The 20523-nt window shown below is 39.9% G+C and overlaps 1 protein-coding gene and 3 non-coding genes across 8 annotated transcripts; all 4 read right to left on the bottom strand.

Annotated features, from left to right (window-relative positions):
• Positions 1–937: 937 nt before the first annotated feature.
• KANSL2 (KAT8 regulatory NSL complex subunit 2) lies at positions 938–20522 on the bottom strand. 5 transcript variants are annotated; one of them, XM_036300766.1, is made up of 10 exons: positions 20383–20520; positions 19551–19809; positions 18364–18542; positions 17247–17361; positions 13801–13964; positions 13410–13576; positions 12327–12423; positions 8256–8509; positions 2337–2456; positions 938–1668 (listed from the first exon to the last, which is right to left on the bottom strand). In XM_036300766.1, exons 2-10 carry the CDS (start codon positions 19799–19801, stop codon positions 1537–1539), a joined length of 1479 nt encoding a protein of 492 aa, XP_036156659.1. In that variant the 5' UTR covers positions 19802–19809; positions 20383–20520; the 3' UTR covers positions 938–1536. The 5 variants fall into 5 exon arrangements, 3 of the variants coding, with proteins under 3 accessions (XP_036156659.1, XP_036156660.1, XP_036156661.1); XM_036300767.1 differs by having other exon boundaries at positions 8358–8509; XR_004966282.1 differs by having other exon boundaries at positions 1530–1668; positions 2242–2456; positions 8358–8509; positions 20383–20522.
• On the bottom strand, positions 1863–1999 carry LOC118652338. Its single transcript, XR_004966582.1, has one exon. It is a non-coding gene; the product is annotated as a small nucleolar RNA SNORA2/SNORA34 family (small nucleolar RNA).
• On the bottom strand, positions 3219–3352 carry LOC118652337. The gene has a single exon (XR_004966581.1). It is a non-coding gene; the product is annotated as a small nucleolar RNA SNORA2/SNORA34 family (small nucleolar RNA).
• On the bottom strand, positions 12100–12236 carry LOC118652335. The gene has a single exon (XR_004966579.1). It is a non-coding gene; the product is annotated as a small nucleolar RNA SNORA2/SNORA34 family (small nucleolar RNA).
• Position 20523: the final 1 nt, after the last annotated feature.

Below are 20523 nucleotides of genomic sequence, written 5' to 3'. Positions count from 1 at the left end.
CAATCAGCAAATAATATTTTTGGTGTGCCACAGAATTTTAGTAATTATTTTGTGTTCCATGAGTTGAAAAGTTGAAATCGCTGGTCTAACCATAAATTTTTTGTTCCTTAGTTCGGTTCTTATAGGTGATCTTTTGGCCTCCTTGTCATAATGCACTGCAATAAACAATTTCTAGAATAGGTAACCTAACCCTACTTAAATTTTTAACTTTACTCTTCGATTCATCAAAATGATCTTGATAGCCCTGGCAGGTATGGCTCAGTTGGTTGGGTGCCATCCTGTGCACCACAAGATTGCTGGTCCCATTTCCGGTCAGGGCATATGCCTGGGTTGTGGGCTCTATCCCAGGTAGCGGGCGTGCAGGAGGCAGCTGACTGATGTTCGCTCTCACGTCAATGTTTCTTTTTCCTCATTCTCTCTCCATTCCCCTCTTAAACAAACAAAAACAGTAACTTTTATAAGATCTGGACAACTTATGCCTACCTGTGACCCAGCACCAGATCCAACTTCTCCGGGAGTTTTATATATTCATATACATATACATATGTAATTTACATACATTTACATAGAAGATGGATGGTTAAAGATACATGTTTATGGATATACATTCCTAGTCCTACAGAACTTTAAAAATGATAATCAGGCATTGTGAAAGAGAAATGGGAGTAGAAGTAGGGGGCACAGAGGAGAGTGGAAAGGAAGATATTTGGAACTGGTAAGCTTTAATAGGGAGGTCCTACCCCTTTCCATTTACTTCTAACAGAACTTTATCTTATCCTGCAAACCAAAACTAAAGTAAGTTACTGAAAGTGTATTTACTTCTTGGGATTTGTCCTATTTTCCCTTTCCCATCAGAAACAGCTCCCTAAGGACCACCACCCCAATTATATACATATATATTTTCTCTCAAATACAAATAAAACATGCATTCAAGTGATTTATATTTTCATAACATTTTAATATTTAATAGAAACTATATACAATAATTTTTTATGGCATTTTACATTAGGATAGTCACTACAGAAATTTACATACGTTGAAGATGGATGGTTAAGGAGGACCCAGTCCTGTGGGCTATTTTCTGAAGTTACAGGCCAGAGTTTATTGGGGAGGAAGGGAGTTCAGAATCCCCAACTAGGTGAGAGGTGAGAAAAGGCTAAAACACAAGCTGCTATATAGCAATGGCCAGACACGGGGTCCATCAATATCCCAGGGGTGCACAACTCCCACTTAAAGACTTTGGAAATCCCCTTACCAAGATGTCTCTTCTCATGGCACAGAGTCCCAAATACTTGCTCGATCCCAGCAGCTCTGACAAGATTCACCTATTTTTCTTCCTCGCCCAGAGCGGAAAGACACAACTTTTAAACACTACTACTGGTCCCTGCCCCCCAAATTTGGTGTATGTTTGACTATAGCACTCAATAACCCAGAAGGAAAACAAAGTAGTCTGGGTTGTCCTTTAGAGAGGTCAGAAATACTTGTTTAAAGAATGGGAAATTCAAATCCTCCAAAGTCAAACAGTTCCCCAAACAATCAACTGATAGAACTGTGTTCTGGCTTCCCGTTTGCAGTCGCCACTCCACTTTGAGACAACGGTGCAGAGGCTTTCTCAGAATTTCGAGATCCCTGTGATCTGCACCCATCTCCGGCCATCTGCATCTGTCCCTGTTAAAAGAAAGTTACCTTGGTTACAAATTCATTTGTTGTGGTCTGAAGCGTGAATCTGACTTATCAGTGCCCATGTATCATAGCAATAAGAACAAGACAGCAGAAATAAAATAATACTGGACAGTTGCTCTTCCCCATACTTGTTATTTCTTGAAGCATTCCTAAGACTCCCAATGGGAGGGAGAGCTGTGGGTTGTTTCTTCCAAATGAAACAGCCATTCTGTGCTGAATTTCCAGAACAACCAACAGATCACAGGAAGATGGTCCTTTGGGCCTCTGCTTGAAACCAACAGCTATAGTGTAAGTGCTGGTCTTCAGTCAGGGCCATTTGTATCCCACCCAAGGCTCAGAGAAAGAAACCAAATTACATTACTTATCCTTACCCTATGATGAAAATAATTCCAGTGCTGAACTCTGCCTTAAAAGGAACAATGTACCTAGATTCCTTGTCTAGCTAACTAAATAAATGTGTCCTGCTGAGATATGAAAACCAGGATTTCTAAGAGCCTATCTGGAGAACTACCATCTGGGACACCTTTACAGTCTCCGTGTGATGACATCCCCACTCACGCTCTGGGAGTACATGCTAGCACAGCCAGCAAGGAACCCTCTGCCTGGCTGCATGGCTACATGAGGGAAGCCTGGCCGGGTTGTTCTTCACTTGCCAAAGTATCCACTGGGCCTTCAGCAGTGTCTCTGACTGAATGATCTTCAAGGGTTAGTGAAGGATCAAAAAGCAAGGGTGAAGGAGGACACTGCATACCATCACCCACAACATCCAAGTCCTAGGAAAAGACAGAGAAATGCGTATCAGCAATACCAAACGAACCAATTAGCTAAAGTTGGCATATTTTTCAGCAAACCATAAAGCAATTTTCCCACACTTCCTTTACCCCTTACCTACCTTGAATCAAAAAGACTTTCCCATAATGTCCAACAAATGGGGTAAGATCCAAAAGCACTAAGCATTTTTCCTTGCTGCCAAGTATAAAGCAGGGACCACCAGTCGCTTTAAAAAGCATATTTTCCGCCCTGACCGGTTTGGCTCAGTGGATAGAGCATTGGCCTGGGGACTGAAGGGTCCCGGGTTCGGTTCTGGTCAAGGGCATGTGCCTTGTTTGCAGGCATATCCCCAGTGGGGGGTGTGCAGGAGGCAGCTGATCGATGTTTCTCTCTCATCGATGTTTCTGGCTCTCTATCCCTCTCCCTTCCTCTCTGTAAAAAAAGCAATAAAATATATTAAAAAAAAAAAAAAAAAAAGCATATTTTCCAATCAGCATAGTTACAAATTAAACTGAAATACTGCCTTAAAAAATGGGTAATATGAGATTGTTTGATTAATGTCCTAACAGCCACAAAGCAAGCCAGTGAGCAAGAGGGAAAGGGAGAGAAGAGAAATAAATACGTAAAAAAACTCAAAGTCCCTCTTAACAGCTAAAAAAAACCTGTTTTGGTTAAGTCCGTATCCCCACAGAATTATGAGTTCCTGATTCTTAAACCTAACAATCCAAATGTAAACAAACAAAAAAAAATATTATATTTACAGACTATGTTTCATCCAATTGAATTGGCCATTCCCACTGGGTCCTGAATGGCCAACAAACCACAGGAAGACATTGCTCTTGGCTCCTGTTTGAAACCAACAGCTACAAAAAAACCACTGGTCTTGATTCAGGGCCTAAAGCATTGCAAAGGCTCAGACAATGTGTCAAACAGACTTGCAAGTCACCACTTTCTAAGAGGCTATCCCTAAACTCCCCTGTTTAAGAGTGAAAATTACCCAAGGGTTTGTACTCCCTTATGTCCAATCCACTTTCTAGAGAGTCTATGTTTCCACTAATCTAATTTCACGAGAAGCTCACTTATTTCTATGCTTTTAAATAGGTTACGTCTTAGAGTCCAAAAACCTTCCCCTTCCTTGAATCACATCTTCAAAACAATTAAGGTTGAAAAAAGTAAGTAAAGAACACTGGACTTAAAGCTGGTTAATTTAAGCAGAAACACAAAGAAAAGGATATCAGCTACCTAAAAGGATACATTCACTTCAGATATAAAATATCCACAGAAACCAGGGCTCTCATATGGTTAAGACAATAAACTATTTTCTTTAATTCTTTTACTACGCACATTTATTATACAAACTAGAGGATTCATGCACCGGTGGAGTCCCTCAGCCTGACCCGCTCCCCCTGGAAGCAGCAGGCAGCCAGGGAAGAGCCCAAGCCCAGGCTGGGCCCCTGCTCAGCTCCCACTCATCCCAGCCCAGCTGCGCCTGCCACCGCTGTTGCTCAGCAGCGTGCTGCCACCGCAGCTGCAATCACCAGCCATGAGTCTGGCATCCGGCGCCCCACTGTGGGAAGCTCCTGTGTTGAGCGTCTGCCCCCTGATGGTCAGTGCATGTCATAGCAACTAGTCAAACGGTCATTCGGTCACTTGGGCTTTTATATAGAGATAATTAACTTGGAATTTAAAAGAACTCATTTAAGTGGTGAGGCAAAAGACTTCCAAGTCTCAAGAGGACAACAGTCAAGAAATGTTTTCAAAAGAAAATAGATACTGAAAAGGCTTTTCTCACATAGTTACAGTGTTGTCTTTAAAGAGAACTGAATTTGGAGAAAGGAACCAAGAAAGGAAAAAATAATCAGCAGAAAAGCCTACCATAACAGGAATGTTTAATTGCAAGTATCAAAACATTCTGAGAATCCATTTTTGTTCTGATCTCAAAAACCATAAACACACACAGAGCAAGCTCAAAGTTAATAGGAATAAACTATGATGTTATTTGCCAAACATCTTTGGATCAAAACACAGAAAACAGACAAGTGTAATATCCAGAATGACATGCTTTTCGTGTCTCAGCCTTTTGGCTAAGATCAAGTGTAGAATTTTTACCCATAGTAATAGCTCATATCAGGCCCTCCCCTGAGTGAAGTTATCAAAAGTTATTAACATGTTATAGAAACTATATCTAAAACAATACAGGTAACAAAACTGCTTAGTGAAACTCATAATTAAGAAATCGTTTTTGCCCTAGCTAGTTTGGCTCAGTGGACAGAGCACTGGCCTGTGGACCAAAGGGTCCCGGGTTCAATTCCGGTCAAGGGCACATACCTTCGGTTGTAGGATCCTCCTTGGCCCGGGCCCTGGTTGGGGTGCGTGCAGGAGGCAACCAATTGATGTGTTTCTCTCACATAGATATTGCTTTGTCTTTCCCTCTCTCTAAAAATCAATGGAAAAATATCCTCCGGTGAGGATTTAAAAAAAAGAAATCATTTTTTCCCAGCAAAATTTTATACTAATATATCCAGAATTTGTGGGAGGACAAAGATTATTTTCTAAAACTGCATTTTATTTCAAATTTTCTGGAGAATTTACCTCCAAAAGATTAAGAATAAAACTATTTTTTAATAACCAATGTAGTTCATCAAAAGAACATAATTATAAACACAATAGATCATCAATTACAAATAGCTAATTGTTTTACAAAGGTCCATCTTAAAAACCCACTGGATTCTCAAAAGTAAAGCTTTTTTCTCTTATATTCTTTAAGAAATCCATGCCAAATATAAAGATGAACAGATCTGATAGCATATATTTTTTAGAATCTTTTAAAATTAAGAATTCTTAAATCTAATAGGAATGAAGAAACCAAAAAAAAAAAAAAAAAAAGATTTCTTAAATGTTAAGTTTGCCTACCATCACATCTTACAGTCTTTAATATTTTGTGTAACTATTCTCCAAAGAACAAACAAGACTATAATCTCCAAAGATATTGGGACAGTCATATTTTCTTAACTCTAGTTATCAAAGGTTTGAGAAAGAAAAGATCACTTAAAACTAACATGGCAAAACAGGTGAAAGGGGAAAACCAAAATAATCAAAATAGAAATGGCTCTCAAAATTATCAGGTAACAAATATTAATAATCTAGTACATCTATATAAAACACATACTAGTTTTTACATTAACATTTGAAGAGAATTTGGTGATGTAGTGGTTATTAGGTTATAGTTAGACCCTATAAAGCTCCTCATATTACTGAGTTTTAAAAATAAAAGCACCCCTTGGGTTTTCCTCACATGTAAAATAAAGGAGTAGCTAAAAATCTGTCTCCCTCAAAGCCCACCGCATGGGAGAACATATTCGCCAATGTTATCACCGATAAGGGTTTAATCTCCAACATTTACAGGGAACTCATACAACTTAACAAAAGGAAGATAAACAATCCAATCAAAAAATGGGCAAAGGACTTAAATAGACACTTTTCAAAAGAGGACATTCAGAAAGCCAAGAGACATACGAAAACATGCTCAAAGTCACTAATCATCCGAGAGATGCAAATCAAAACCACAATGAGGTACCATCTCACACCTGTCAGAATGGCTATCAACAAATACACAAACAACAAGTGCTGGACAGGATGCGGAGAAAAGGGAACATTCATGCACTGCTGGTGGGAATGCAGACTGGTGCAGCCACTATGGAAGACAGTATGGAGTTTCCTCAAAAAGTTAAAAATGGAGCTCCCATTTGACCCCGTGATCCCACTTCTAGGAATATATCCCAAGAAACCAGAAACACCAATCAGAAAGGATATATGCACCCCTATGTTCATAGCAGCACAATTCACCATAGCTACGATCTGGAAACAGCCTAACTGCCCATCAGCAGATGAATGGATTAGAAAACTGTGGTACATCTACACGATGGAATACTATGCTACTGTAAAAAGGAAGGAATTCTTACCATTTGCAACAGCATGGATGGAACTGGAGAGCATTATGCTAAGCGAAATAAGCCAGTCAATGAAAGAAAAATACCACATGATCTCACTCATTTATGGATAATAAGGATCATTATAAACTGATGAACAAATATAGATACATAGGCAGAGCAGCCTTGAACAGACTGTCAAACTACAGCAGGAAGGCTGGGGAGCGTTGGGGGGCGGGAGTAAGAGATCAACCGAAGGACTTGTATGCATGCATATAAGCATAATCAATGGACATAAGACACTGGGGGGGTAGAGAAGGCTGGGGGATTGTCAAGGGGGGGGCGGGGGGGAGGAGACATATGTAATACTCTTTGTAATACTTTAAGCAATAAAAAAATAAAACCTGTCCCCCTCAATTTAGAGTTACTTATTTACTCTAACATAATCTCAGTAGAAAAGTTTGGGAAACACCAGAATGCATAATCTCTAAGGTCCCTTTCGAGTTCTCATAAGCCATGAATCTGTGTGAAAGAAATTTTTTCTTTTTAAAACTTTTTAAAGAGCAATTATAATCAGGATTATAACAAAAATTGTATTATAAATGAAGTAATAAAAACCACGCTTTTACACCTATTGACAGTATATAATCCTAAAACGGAAATTATTGAGGGAAAAATTAATGCCATTTCCCCCCCACCGCATATTACCCTGACCTAGTGTATCTTTTTTAGTAAATCTTGAGGCTACCCAAACCTTACTTCCACCTCATTTCCCATTTAGATTTGTCCCCTTAAACATGTCATGGTTAGACACAAGATACCTCTATTATGAAATTCAAAAGACTTATCTTAATAATAAGGACCTATATCCAGAAGGCTAAAGATTAATAAGCAAAGTGCCAAGACAGAGGTGGGATGTTAACTGATCCCTAAAGTCAAATAGTAGGATAGTGCTAAGTAGGGAAACAAAATCTGAGCTGGATTTATGTGCTATGGCCAATCAAACAAGCTAAAAAAGACAGAAGTGTACATATTTCAAAGTAAATACTCAGTGAGATCACTGGTCTAGTCCATTCACAACAGGATTATGTAATAACATCAAAATTGAAAAATAGTAACCAAGTTAAGTTTACAGTAATTTCTTGTGATACACATTAATCTGAAAATGAAACCCCTTACTATGGAGCCAAAACACAAGTTTACAGTGTCAGAAGTAGGTATCAGAACTCAGTATTAAGATGCTGGTGACTCACTCACCTTGCAGATGGGTAGCATATTTCCTGTTACACCAAACCCAACCATAATCCTGACTTTCTAACTTCCCTTAATTTACAATTTTCCTTACCATTCCCTCAGAAAAATTTCTGCCTATCTAAACGGTCTCTAAATGAATATGCTAACATATACATACAACCATGCATATATCATTTCAAAAACTTTATCAATTCTCCTGAGCACAAAAGACTAATCTATTCTCACCATCCTATAAAAATAAAAGCCTAATATGCAAATCGACCAAACTGCAGAACGACGAGTTGGCAGAGGGAGGAGACAGCGACCCGCGGGCAACGGTGACCAGTGGAGTTGGAGGGATGACTGGGGGGGGCGGGACTGGACAGTGCCATCCCCTGATCGCTCCACTGGTCACCTCCCACAGAGGGAGGCCAGACTGCTGCTTAGGCCCGCTCCCCACATGGGGAGCGGGCCTAAGCCATCAGCCTGACATCCCCTGAGGGCTCCTGGTCTACAAAAAGTCGCAGGCCAGGCTGAGGGACCCCCCACCTGAGTGCACGAATTTTCGTGCACCGGGCCTCTAGTTAATAAATAAGGCCTTGCCTCAAGGGCCAACCAGAGCAGACTTCTCTAACTTACATCACTGAACTCCAGAGGTAAACTCTCAGTGGGCTGAAGCTCAGCAGCACTCAAGTACAGATCCATGGGGCCGGCTTCCAGATCGTCTGGCACAGACAGTACCTGCTCGGGCTTATACATCTGAGGAGGCAACTGGAAATGCAGTGGGCAGCAGGGATCTTCAGAGAGGCTTACAGGAACTGGTTTGTTGCAGGGTACCTCTTCAGACCCCTGGCAGCATTTGAAGAGAACCTGATTCGTGTCCTGACAAATATCTGCAGAAAAACGGTCAAGGGAAATAAAATGGACCTATGGGAGATACAAAATACAAGTGTCTGCCATGTAAAACTCAAGGTCTGCACTACAAGATAATTGGTTACAATAGACACAGAACAAAATGCAGTTAGCAATTTTTCTAATTCTATCTCAATCAGTAATTTAAAACTAGTCCCCAACCTCCATTTCAAGATCCTAGCCATGTAAACTAGACACTAATCTTGTTCTCCCTTATAAAACATTTCAAAACACAGTGCTGAGCATACAGCAATAACAATCCTAGGAATCTACACTTACACAGAAGAGATATCATGACAAATGTAAACAGTCTGCAGAGGCCTCTACTAACCCCTTCCAAGACTCAAGAGAGACAAAGTTGTTTCTGCTCCGTTAAGAAGACTGACAAAAAGTTTTTAAACCTTGTTTTCAAATGCTTACATGATAAAATTGTTTAAAGCAGCAGAGAACTGGAACTGGAGAAAATGGAAGCTCTAATAATAGTGACTAGCTATCATTTCCTGAAAGAAAGTAAAAATATATTTTCATACCCTTTTTTTTTGGGGGGGGGGGGAGTGTTGGGGAATCCTTTTATTATCCCAAAGAGAAAAGAGATAATTTTATGAAAGCCCATGGAAAGAAAGTAATCCAGGAATGCTCCTAGGTGCTCTAACAGGACAGCCAATGTTAAGGCTAGAAGCAGAAAAGGATTATTTCCAAGTTGACAAAGAAGCTCTGTAGGATGAATCAAAATTGAAATCATAATCAGATCAAATAAAATTCCAGTTCAAGTTACTGTACAAAGCACATTTTACACAAGTGTTATCATTTCTGAAAACCCTAACTGTATGGTTATTTTCCTATTTTAAATTTAGGCTTATTTTTAAGTACGAAAGCACAATTTTCTATAAGCTGACTGTTTCCAGGATTATTGAATGTCAAGTGTAAACCTATATAATTCCTATATAATAAAGAGCTAATATGCTAATTAGACCAAACAGCAGGACGACCGTCTGGACAACCTTCCGGACAAAGCCGGGGATGCAAGGATGGAGGCAGCCGGGGCTGTGAAGGCCAAGCCCCTTGCACAAATTTTGTGCATCAGGCCTCTAGTTAATAAATAAATTGGGGGGGGAAATGTTAAGGTAATTTTTAAAAACTAAAAAATCTAATGCACATTGTAATTTTTAAACCAAATAAAAATTCTTTAATAAAGCCATTTCTTTCATGATGCTACGATAGGGTTTTACAACCTTGGCACTAATGACATTACTGGCCATCCTGGGCATTGTAGAGTGTTGTTCAGCAGCATTCTTAGCCTCTACCCACTAGATGTCAGTAGCACCTCCATCTGAGTTATGACAAGCAAAATGCCTTCACACATTGCCAAACGGGTCAAAATGACCCCCAGATGAGAATCTATACTCTAAAGGAATAATGGTACAAAATAAATAAATATTTATTAAATGAAAATGAATGATCAAATGAACAAACATATGAATCTGATGGGAATAGATTTGCAGTCTCTATGTGCTTAAGAAAACCCCAATCTAATTTAAATTTTTAATATTTAAAATGTTAATCCATTAAATGCTTTAATCACAGTATTTTTCTTGGAATTTAAATGACTTTCATAAGTCTCTTATTTAATACCACATATCCTGGAAAAATGCTCCCCCCATCCTCATCCACCCCTTTCTTTCAGCTGGGGACAACAAAGACAAAGAAAAGGGAATGGTTGACCTACAACTAGAGTCTGCATCCTTTACTTTCAGTCCAGGGCTGTCTCCATTAGACCAGAGTAAAGAGTTAACAGGTCACCAATGGCAGTCGCATCTTTCTCTGGGATACAGACTTAAGGAAGGGTAAGTGACTTAGGCAACTATGGAATGAAAAACAGAAGAACACAAAAGAAAAAATACTTCTCTTTTCAAATACATTTCATTTTCAACTTTGCTTTTTAAAATATTAATATTCTAATAAACTGAGTATAGTACTATAATGGGTGGGGAACATCCAATCCGCAGGCCATACAATGCCCACGAAATCATTTGGTCTGGCCCTGCCAAGGCATTAGGAGTGAGTTAATTATAGAGTTAACCAAAAGCAGGCAAATTTTTAAGTTGATAATTTTGTATAGCCCACGAATGATGTTATAAATATCCAAATGACCCTTAGCAGAAAAGGTTCCCCACGCCTATACTACAAGTAAAGTCTAAACTACTTTGATACCTGTAAATTAGTTTTTTGCCTTATAAAGTAATTCAAACTCACTGAAGAAAACCTGAGAAGTACAAAGCAGAGGAAAAAGGGCATTCATAACCCCACCATCCAAAAATAGTCACATTTCTATTAAACTTCCTCCTAGTATTTAGTTCCATGTAGTTAAAACAGACTCTACAGAATCCCATATCCTACTTTTGTTATTATCAAATGTTTTCCCAAATCATTCATAAAGTTTATTAAATGTTTAATGATAACATATTACTATTATTTTGTATCATAATTTTTTCCTCCTCATCTCTGAAAATTTTAAGTCTCAAATCAGAGAAATTTTATGTAATACTGGTCCTATATTTAATTATCTCCTTAAATAAATTCACAGAGGTGATAGTAACATATTAAAGAATATGGATAGTCAAACTGCTTTATAAAAAGCCTATAACACTGTATGTTCCCACTGGTAGCCCTTAGAGGGTCCATTTTACCACACTGTCACCAACTTTTAAAATTCACTCATTAAAAATCATATATATAAGCATCAAACTTATGGATTAAAACATTTGTTTTATTTCCTATTTATTTACAGTAATAAGCACTATTAAACTATCAACTACTTCTTTTTAAATCTGTCCAAAGATTGCCTTTAAGCAATTCAGTTTTGAGAATTTAATTTCAGCTATTAATTACTTTGCATAAGATTTTATACATTAAGGACAACAATCCTTTAGCAGACATTTGTTGTTGCAATAATTAATAAATTAGTAAAAGATTTTTCAAAAAGAGCAGAAAAGTCAGTCAGTTTTCCTTTCAAAAGGCCAGGGAAGGTTCTCCTCTTCCTATTGAAAAAATATTTTACTTTTCAGTATTTTATCTCTTGCCAGACAACTGAAATCCAGCAAGATTTATGCCTTTCATATAATAAAAATCAGACTCAACAAAAGTTTTTACAGTGAAAGTCACTTTCTCAATCACTGTCCATATAAAATGTACTTTCACAATAAACAGTACAGTTTGGTACTATGTAAATGTAGTCTCACAGCAGATTCAAATGATGCTCTGATGGTTCAAAAGCAAATTAACTGGGGAGTAATTATCCAATTTTTGGAAAAAGTAAGTTTCCAATTTGAATGAAGTCTAAAAATACAAGTTAAGAGCACTAACCATACAAATGGATAATACTCAAAGGAAGCTCACAGTTCAGAATTGTCCTTTGTTATTGTTAGAAAATCCACATTTTTTTTTTTTTTATAACTGGATTTAACAGTATTATAATTCTAATAAACAAGTTAAAGCAGGAACCTCTGTATCTGGAATCCCAGTATTAACTGACTACAAATAAATATTAACCCACATCTATCACCAATGACTCAGATGTTTCTTTCTAATGAATTGACCATTACATTTCCTAAGTTCTGAAATGGCCAACAGACCATAGAAAGACATTTCTTTAGGCTCCTGCTTGAAACCAGCAGCTTCAGCAAACTGCTGGCCTTGATTCAGGGCCAAAGGATAACAAAGACCTTCAACTGAGCAACTATCAGTGTCTCCCACTAGCCGTTCGGTCTAGCTAGCAAACTGAACAAAGTAAAAAGATACGAGTAATGCAGTGTCTGGTCATTGGAAGAGACTGATTAGAACAACGAACATCATCCACAAAGGCCAAGCACCTCTGACTGGAACGAGTGGTATGGGCCTAAAATGGAAAAAAACAGGTAAGTAAAACGCCCACAAAAGAACATACAACCAATTATGTATGAGAATACTTAGTTATAAAATATAAGAAAGGTACATCTTTAAAAGCTAAAAAATTCAACATTTAAATGTATTCACCAATACGACGTAAAAAAATAATTTTTAAAATCTCATGTACAAATGAATCAACCCTAATTTGAATCTTACTCCTCCATATTCTGAACGTGCGACACAGACTAATGATTTTCAAGCTATTTTATCTTTTAGCAGAACCCTTCTCGAAATTGTAATCTTATGTGAAAATTCAACAAATAAAACACAAAAATGAAATTACTCTTATTGAAGCAGAGACCAAGGGCCTGAGAAAAAAATTTAAGTGATCACTTAATTCTGCTCCTATCAACCTTACTTCCCAACATTCATTGCTCCTATTATTCTACCTATTTTCCTGCCTTCTAAAACACGATTCCCAAGGAAAGTGGGCTTAACCTGTGCCTATTTCTGAACCAAAGAACAGAGAAATCTGTGGCAACCCCTCAATTTGCAGATGGGAAGAGGCCCAGAGAAGTTATCAGCGCAGGCACAGTACTGGTCAGAAGAAAACTGAGACTAGAACCTGCGTCTCCGGACTTCCAGGTAAGTGCTCTTTTCCTTTTTCTTTTAATATATTTTATTGATTTTTTACAGAGAGGAAGGGAGAGGGATAGAGAGTTAGAAACATCGATCAGCTGCCTCCTGCACACCTCCTACTGGGGATGTGCCCACAACCAAGGTATATGCCCTTGACCGGAATTGAACCTCGGACCCTTCAGTCCGCAGGCCAACGCTCTATCCACTGAGCCAAACCGGTTAGGGCTAAGTGCTCTTTTCAATATACCCCACGTCCAGTAAGTCAGATGTCAGAGCCAAGACTCTACCACAGTGCTTGGACAATTACTTTATAAAGGAAGCAAATTTATAAACCTTACAAGTATATACACAAATTACCTGTTGGGCAGCACCATCTGTGGCCAGCATTCTGCGTTCCTTCAGCTGCCTATGTAGTAAGGCTTCTACTCCATAGCGCTGACGATACCTCCGAAGACATTTTAGACGCTTTAAGTTATCTCGTTCTTTGGCCAATAGTCCCTCTGGGCCAGTCAGGAGACTACTACCTGGAGAGTCAGCAACAGTCAAGATGTTATTTGCCAAGAAACCAAACAAGGGCTGGTCTCCAAATAAACAAGTGAACAGAAAAATCTTGGGCCATAGATAGGCAGTTTCAAAAGCAAATCAGGAACCTCTGTCTCCTCCACTCCAGATACCAACAGAGATAAATGTAACTACTAACAACATGTGGGTTCACATGTTGAACCTACAATAGGTTGTTGTAACTTGCCTAGAGCTTCATGTTCCACTTTCCGATTATGTAAGTAACGACGCTTCTTCTCTTTGAGCAGATGCTGAAGTCGTTTAAACTGATCAATGTACAAAGACTGTAAACGAATTAGTTTCTCACGCATAATCAGGGCCACTTCTTCAGCTGTGTAGACACCAGCATGTCTGGAATAGAAAATTCCCAGCAGTGCATAAGAAAACACAATAATAAAACCCAAGTTTAAAAAGAGAAAAAGATAGATATTAGACGATATTTAATAAGCAGTCAGTGCTGATACAATTACCTTAACAGAAATCTTTTTACCATTCAAGTTGTTACATTAAAAAAAGAAACTGATTGATGTGTCTCTGTCTCCGTCTCTGTCTCTCTCTCTGTCAAATCAGTGAAAATATATCCTCAAGTGAGGATTAAAGAAGAAAAATAAAAAAAAATAAAAAGTTAAAGAAAAATTTACTAATTATTCTTAAGCTGAAACTTCATCAGTCCTAGATACTGCTATAAATGAGCTTTTAAAGATTACTTTTTATAAAGCAATTAAGTAAATGGTTACTTTGAGGCAAATCACAAAGATATATATCTACAAAGGGTTGTGGGGGGATGATGACTATGACAACAGTAATTGTAGTTAGGATAAATCTCTGATGACATCATCAAAAATACAAATAGTAGCCTTTCTGAAACAATCAAGTGAAGATATATGCTGCAAATTGTTAATAATTCAAAAAGTGGCCCCAGTTATGACCAACACTGACACCAAAAAAGAATTTTAAAAGAATTTCATTAAATAAACACTTGTATTAAATATAGTAAGATAGCCCAGCCACCATTGCTCAGTGGTTGAATGTCAACCTATGAATCAGGAGGTCAGTTTGATTCCCAGTAGGGGCACTTGCGGGCTCAATTCCCAGTGTGGGGTGTGCAGGAGGCAGCCAATCACTGATTCTCTTATCACTGATGTTTCTACCTCTCCCTTCCTATCCCTTCCTCTCTGAAATTCACAAAAATATATTTTAAAATATATATATAACAAGATAGTAATATGTAACCATATTAATAAATTATTAGCAGACATTTACCAACTCTATTTACATTCCTAAAAATGCATATATTTTAAAGAGCCTAAATTTATTTTGGATAATGTTCCTCGTAGGATTAAAAAAAGCCTTGCCCTTGCCATAACCAGTTTGGCTCAGTGGATAGAGCGTCGGCCTGCGGACTGAAGGGTCCCAGGTTCGGTTCTGGTCAAGGGCATGTACCTTGGATGCAGGCACATACCCAGTAGGGAGTGTGCAGGAGGCAGCTCATCAATGTTTCACTCTCATTGATGTTTCTAACTCTCTATCCCTCTCCCTTCCTCTCTGTAAAAAATTTTAAAAAAAATAAAAGCCTTGCCCTATCTGGTTTGGCTCAGTGGATGGAGCACCGGCCTGTGGATGAAGGATCCCAGGTTCGATTCCAGTCAAGGGCACTTGCCCGGGTTGCTGGCTCAATCGCCAGTAGTAGGCAGACGATCAATGATTCTCTTTCATCATTGATGTTTCTCTCTCCCTCTCCCTTCCTCTCTGAAATCAATAAAATGTATTTTAATAACAGCCTTGTATTTCATTGCCAAATTGCTGCACATATTTGGACCTTTATTTTTCCCTTTGGATGTTCCTTTTAGGAGAAACTGACATTGAGTACCTAATCCTTTTAACACTTGTATTTCTCACATAAACTGATATTTTGGTTGATAAAGTAGTCTCTTGTAAGTTATATTCATATGACTGTATCCCCTAGACCAGGGGTGGGCAAACTTTTTGACTCGAGGGCCACAATGGGTTCTTAAACTGGACCGGAGGGCCGGAACAAAAGCATGGATGGAGTGTTTGTGTGAACTAATATAAATTCAAAGTAAACATCATTATATAAAAGGGTACGGTCTTTTTTTTTTTTAGTTTTATTCATTTCAAACGGGCCGGATCCAGCCCGCGGGCCATAGTTTGCCCACGGCTGCCCTAGACACTGATCTCTAGATTATTAATAAAATCAAGTTTCTGGACCTTTAAAAAACTTTGTGACCCTAGACAGCACACACCTCTTCAATGCAGCAAGTTTGGCATTTACAAAAGCACAATGAAAAATAAAATAAAAAATATGCTTGATATAAAATTACTGTGAAAGAAAATAAACATTCCTTCTCAAACTACTTAGATGGACTTTCCAAAAGAGTATTTCGGAATTGCTAACTATACAGAAATTACTCAAGAGAAATAGATTAAAATCTACTCAGAAAAATGTAACCCTAAATAACTTCTCATAAACCTCAGAATCCAAGGTAATGAAGAAAACTCTAAGAATTGAAGTTCAACAGTCTAGTCTAGAAATTCATTACTCCTTGCATTATTTACATCCTGCCACATAAATCAGTGGTTCTCAACCTTGGCTGCACATTAAAAATCAGGATTTTAAAAAGATTCCCAGGTGATTCTAATGTGCAGCCAAGGCTGAGAACCATTGACCTAAATTGTCAGTGGGAAGCACTAAGAAACATAAGTCAGAAAAGAAAAAAAAAAGTAAACTAAACTAAACCATGAGACAGCAATATGAGACTTAGAGGAGGAGCAATCCTGAATGCTTTTATGTTTCTACAACTCCTAAAATGAATATGGGTTCAGTGAAGAGAGAAACCACAGTAAGATATAATTAGACTAATTACTCACATCTTGGTTTCTAAATCAGTTTCTATCTCTTAGGCATGAAACCAAAGGATATTCTTGAAACATCTTTTTATTTTTCTTAAAAAAAAAAAAAAAAAAAACCCATAAGATGTAACTTTGCAAATGTAGTTTTTCAAATACAATCACTTTATTATTCCTGAGGTTTACGCCAAGAATGCATTCACGCCCTAGCCAGTTTGGCTCAGTGGATAGAGCGTTGGCTTGCGAACTGAAAGGTCCCAGGTTCGATTCCTGTCAAGGGCACATGCGTGGGTTGTGGGCTCGATCCCCAGTGGGGGACTTGCAGGAGGCAGCTGATCCATGAGTCTCTCTCATCATGGATGTTTCTATCTCTCTCCCCCTCTTCCTTCCTCTCTGTAATCAATAAAAATATATTTTAAAAAAAGAATTCACATTAATTTCCTCTTCTCTAACTGATCTAAGCATTTCTCAACTCTCCTATGTCCAAGAAATTTCCTATTTTCTCTCCTATACTTACTCAGGTGTAGAATTAGATGTCCAAAAGTTTTCCCAAATTACAAGACCTCTAAAAAAGAATCAAATCCTGCTTCAAAGTGAAATGATGATGAATCATGACACTTTAATTTACAGAATCTGTTTCTGCTCACAAACAGCTAAGCTTTCTTCAGCCCTTTTAGGTTATTAATCTTTTAACAGTATGCAGTACTACATTCCATGTACTAACTACATAAAATATTTAAAAGCCTATGTGGAATTACAACTTACTTCAAGGGATCTTCTTGATCACTGTCTATGCTATCAGCTTCACTGTCAGGGTCACCTCTCCATGTCTGATCCACAGTAATGGGTTCCTGCTCCCCATCACTCCAGCTGTCTTCATCTGAGGCAAGGAAGGGACAGCAGCCATTAAGACTTCCCACCTCTGTAACTCCATCACACAAAACTAGGTTACTTAACACATCAACCCAAATCTTAAAATTGAGTTAACCATGCCCTCAAACAGACAAGGTCCAACTCAAAGTTATTTTTGTTTCCTAAAATTACCTTACCTAGCAAAGATGGTATGTATAAAAAGAGCCATTAAGAAAACAGTCATAAACTCAGGAAAGTAAACCTAAGCACACTCTAGGGAGTGGCTATAGGGACTGACCTGTTGGCAAAGCCACAAACAAGTCCCAGCTTAGAGGGCACAGCCCTCTTAGCATAATTAGGCTTGACCTTATGAAGCTCCCTAGATCCATCCTAGGTAGCTAATGGGCTGTGGGAGGTGCAGCCAAGTGCTGCCAAAACAAGTGAAACTCACAAGAACACTGTAACTATGGTGACCACTACCTTGTTTACCTCCCGCTATAAAATAAGCATCCACTTGCGCTCTGGACCTCGCTCTGTGGCCTCAGCCAGGCACAGGAGATCCACTGAGCCCCAGCTTATTCTCTTTGTCTGTCTTTTCTTTAATCCTTTGTACCCCCCCACCCCACAGGCTCACCAAACCCTTGGCTGTGCTGGCTCTGCACAGCACACTACTTCAAACTGAAAAGAATTGGTAAATAACACAGCAATCCTAGAATCTCAACAATTTGCCAATCTCTAACAATAAAAGCATAATATGTTAATTAGACTGGACGACCTTCCTGACAAAGCCAGCGCTGGGAGGGAAGCCCCAATCCCTCCCAGCCCCAATCCCGGGTGCCTGCCGAGAGCCGGAGGGAAGTCCGGGGAAGGAAGCCTGGGCAAGGAAGGCCTACTCTTGCACAAATTTCGTACATCGGGCCTCTAATGAATTAATAGTATTCTATTATCAAGTACCATATACTGTGCTAAAACTAGTAAGTTCTTGTTACCTTTCTTCCTCCTTTTTCATTGTAGGAGAGAATATCCTTACCCAGAATTCGGCTGGCTTCACTGCGACTACTTTCCGGAGTCTGAGGCCCCAGCTCTGTCTTAGCGTACGAGCTCAGCTGGCACAAGAGTGCTTCACCCACAGGCCCTGGAGTGGCCTTCTTCATTTGAGCATGAAGTGCCAGTGCGTTCCTACGGGCATGTTCAGCACAGAAGGACACCCTAAGGAGACAATTAACATTTTATATTCAGATAGGTCCTTTCTTGAAAAAGTTCAATAATTTTCATTACTCGCTGATGTTTAGATCATTTTTAGGAAATTAAAATAACCGTTATCTTGTCCTAGCGGGTTTGGCTCAGTGGATAGAGCATGCTTGTGGACTGAAGGGCCCTGGGTTTGATTCCGGTCAAGGGCACATGCCTGGGTTGCAGGCTTAATCCCCAGTAGAGGGCATGCAGGAGGTAGCCAATACATTTTTCACTCTCATTATTTTTGTTTCAAGCTCTCTCTCCCTCTCCCTTCCTCTCTGAAATAAAAATATATTTAAAAAAAATAAATAAAACAAAATAACCATTATCTTCATTTACAAATATTTAAAAGTCAAGTGAGGCAGAATAATTTAACTGGCCCAAGATCAACTCTCTTGGTTTTACTAAAGGGAAATGCAGGTAGCATAACCTAGTGCTCTATCCACCAAACAAAGCATTCTGACAATCTCAACAAATCAAAGAAATCCACTTTCATCTTTCAAAACTGGTTCTGGAAGACAACTCTACAGTTTACTTCAATATTAATACATAGTAGTAATAAGTCGCACACAATTTTAAAAAGGTATATGCAGAATGACCTACCCAAGTTATGCTCCACGTGGATATCTTTGTATGTAATGAAAGCTATGAAGCCTTTCCCAGAATACACATTGTGCGTATTATTTAATAAGGTTCAGAAATGGCCAAGAGTCACGGACCCCAGGGTTAAGAAAAAACCTGATTATCCCTTTAAAGATAAGGGCAAACAATCCAAAGAGAAGATCTGCGTGACCCAATTGAAAACAGTATCCTTCCAGTGTTCACCAATTTTTTTTCTTTTCCAAGATACGTTATTCATAATCCGTGTCAGAAGCACGTGGGCTAAAAACTCAGCAGCTACGTCCGAGCCCGCAGGATACCCCCTTCCACCCTCCCGTTAAAACTAAAAGTACCAACGACAAGAATTCTGCACATACATACCCATCTTTCTTCTCAGGCTTTGGGGCAGCACTGGGGCATCTTTTCCCATTCTTCGTCGATATGTAGCTACACTGCTTGAAAGGAGCATTCTTGTCCTCAAGGATATGCTTAATGCAAAACTCCTGTCCCTCCAGGCGAGGCTGCGAGCATGGGCGGTGAGTGAAGGAGCAAGAGAGGGGCTCCTGAGGCCTGGGAACGGGGGTGATCCTCCCTCGATTGGTCGGCAAGACGTGGATCCGAATCCTGTTCATACCAAAGCCTGCAGGGCCACACAAAAGGTCAAAAGGCCCCGACTCTCGTCCAAATTCCTCCTCCGCAAGAGCCGGGCGGACCGCGAGTAAGTTTCTAAAGGGCAGACAAGACCCTCTCCGTCCCTCTCCTCGGGCGTCAGGGAATCAGCCTCGCCTCCTCTTCTCCCTCTGCGCCCCCCAGCCCCCCTAACTCCCCTTCACCCCCTCCCCTCCCCCCTCCCCCACCACGCTAAAAGTATGGCAAGGACTCGCACTTCCGCAGCACGAGGGAGAAGCCTCAGCGCCGGCCCCCAGCGGCGGCAGCAACGCCGCAGAGCCGCGCCCCGCCTCCGCCTCCCCGCACGCCGCCTTTGTCCCGACCCGCCTCAGAGCTCATCCCCGTCCCAGCCCGGCCTCGGCAGCCCGTGAGAGCGCCATTTTGGACTAAGGTTCCGAGCACCGGAGAATCTGGGTCCGGGAAGCCTACAGGAGGAGAGCGACCCCGACGCTGATCGAGACAGAGTAGCAGCCCGGAGGGGGCAGGAGGGGCAAGGCAGCAGCCTAACTGCAAAGACCTAAAGTAAGCACCGCCGCCATCTTACCTCTGCCCCTGCGCCGCTCTGCGCCGCGCCGCGCCGCTCGCCCTTCTGCCCCCGTCAGCCACTTCCAAGCTCGGCCCCGCGCCTTTCCTGGATCCGAGCCGCTGATTGGCTAGCGCTCCGACGGCGGTGTGTCACCATTGG

The sequence above is a fragment of the Myotis myotis genome, unplaced genomic scaffold, assembly GCF_014108235.1.
Source record: "Myotis myotis isolate mMyoMyo1 unplaced genomic scaffold, mMyoMyo1.p scaffold_m19_p_3, whole genome shotgun sequence".
NCBI classification, from domain to species: Eukaryota; Metazoa; Chordata; class Mammalia; order Chiroptera; family Vespertilionidae; genus Myotis; species Myotis myotis.
Note: the sequence above shows the minus strand (reverse complement) of the source record. Positions and strands in the feature narration are given on the sequence as shown.

Bases quoted from the DNA above. Each gene is read 5' to 3' on its own strand.
- KANSL2 (XM_036300766.1), bottom strand. From the start codon at position 19,801: ATGAACAGGATTCGGATCCACGTCTTGCCGACCAATCGAGGGAGGATC. The intron at 2,457-8,255 runs GTAAGTTAGAGA...GTCTTTTCCTAG, and splicing joins TACCTCTGGAGTTCAGTGAT to GACTTGGATGTTGTGGGTGA. The intron at 1,669-2,336 runs GCAAGTGAAGAA...TTCTTTTAACAG, and splicing joins AAGGCCCAGTGGATACTTTG to GGACAGATGCAGATGGCCGG.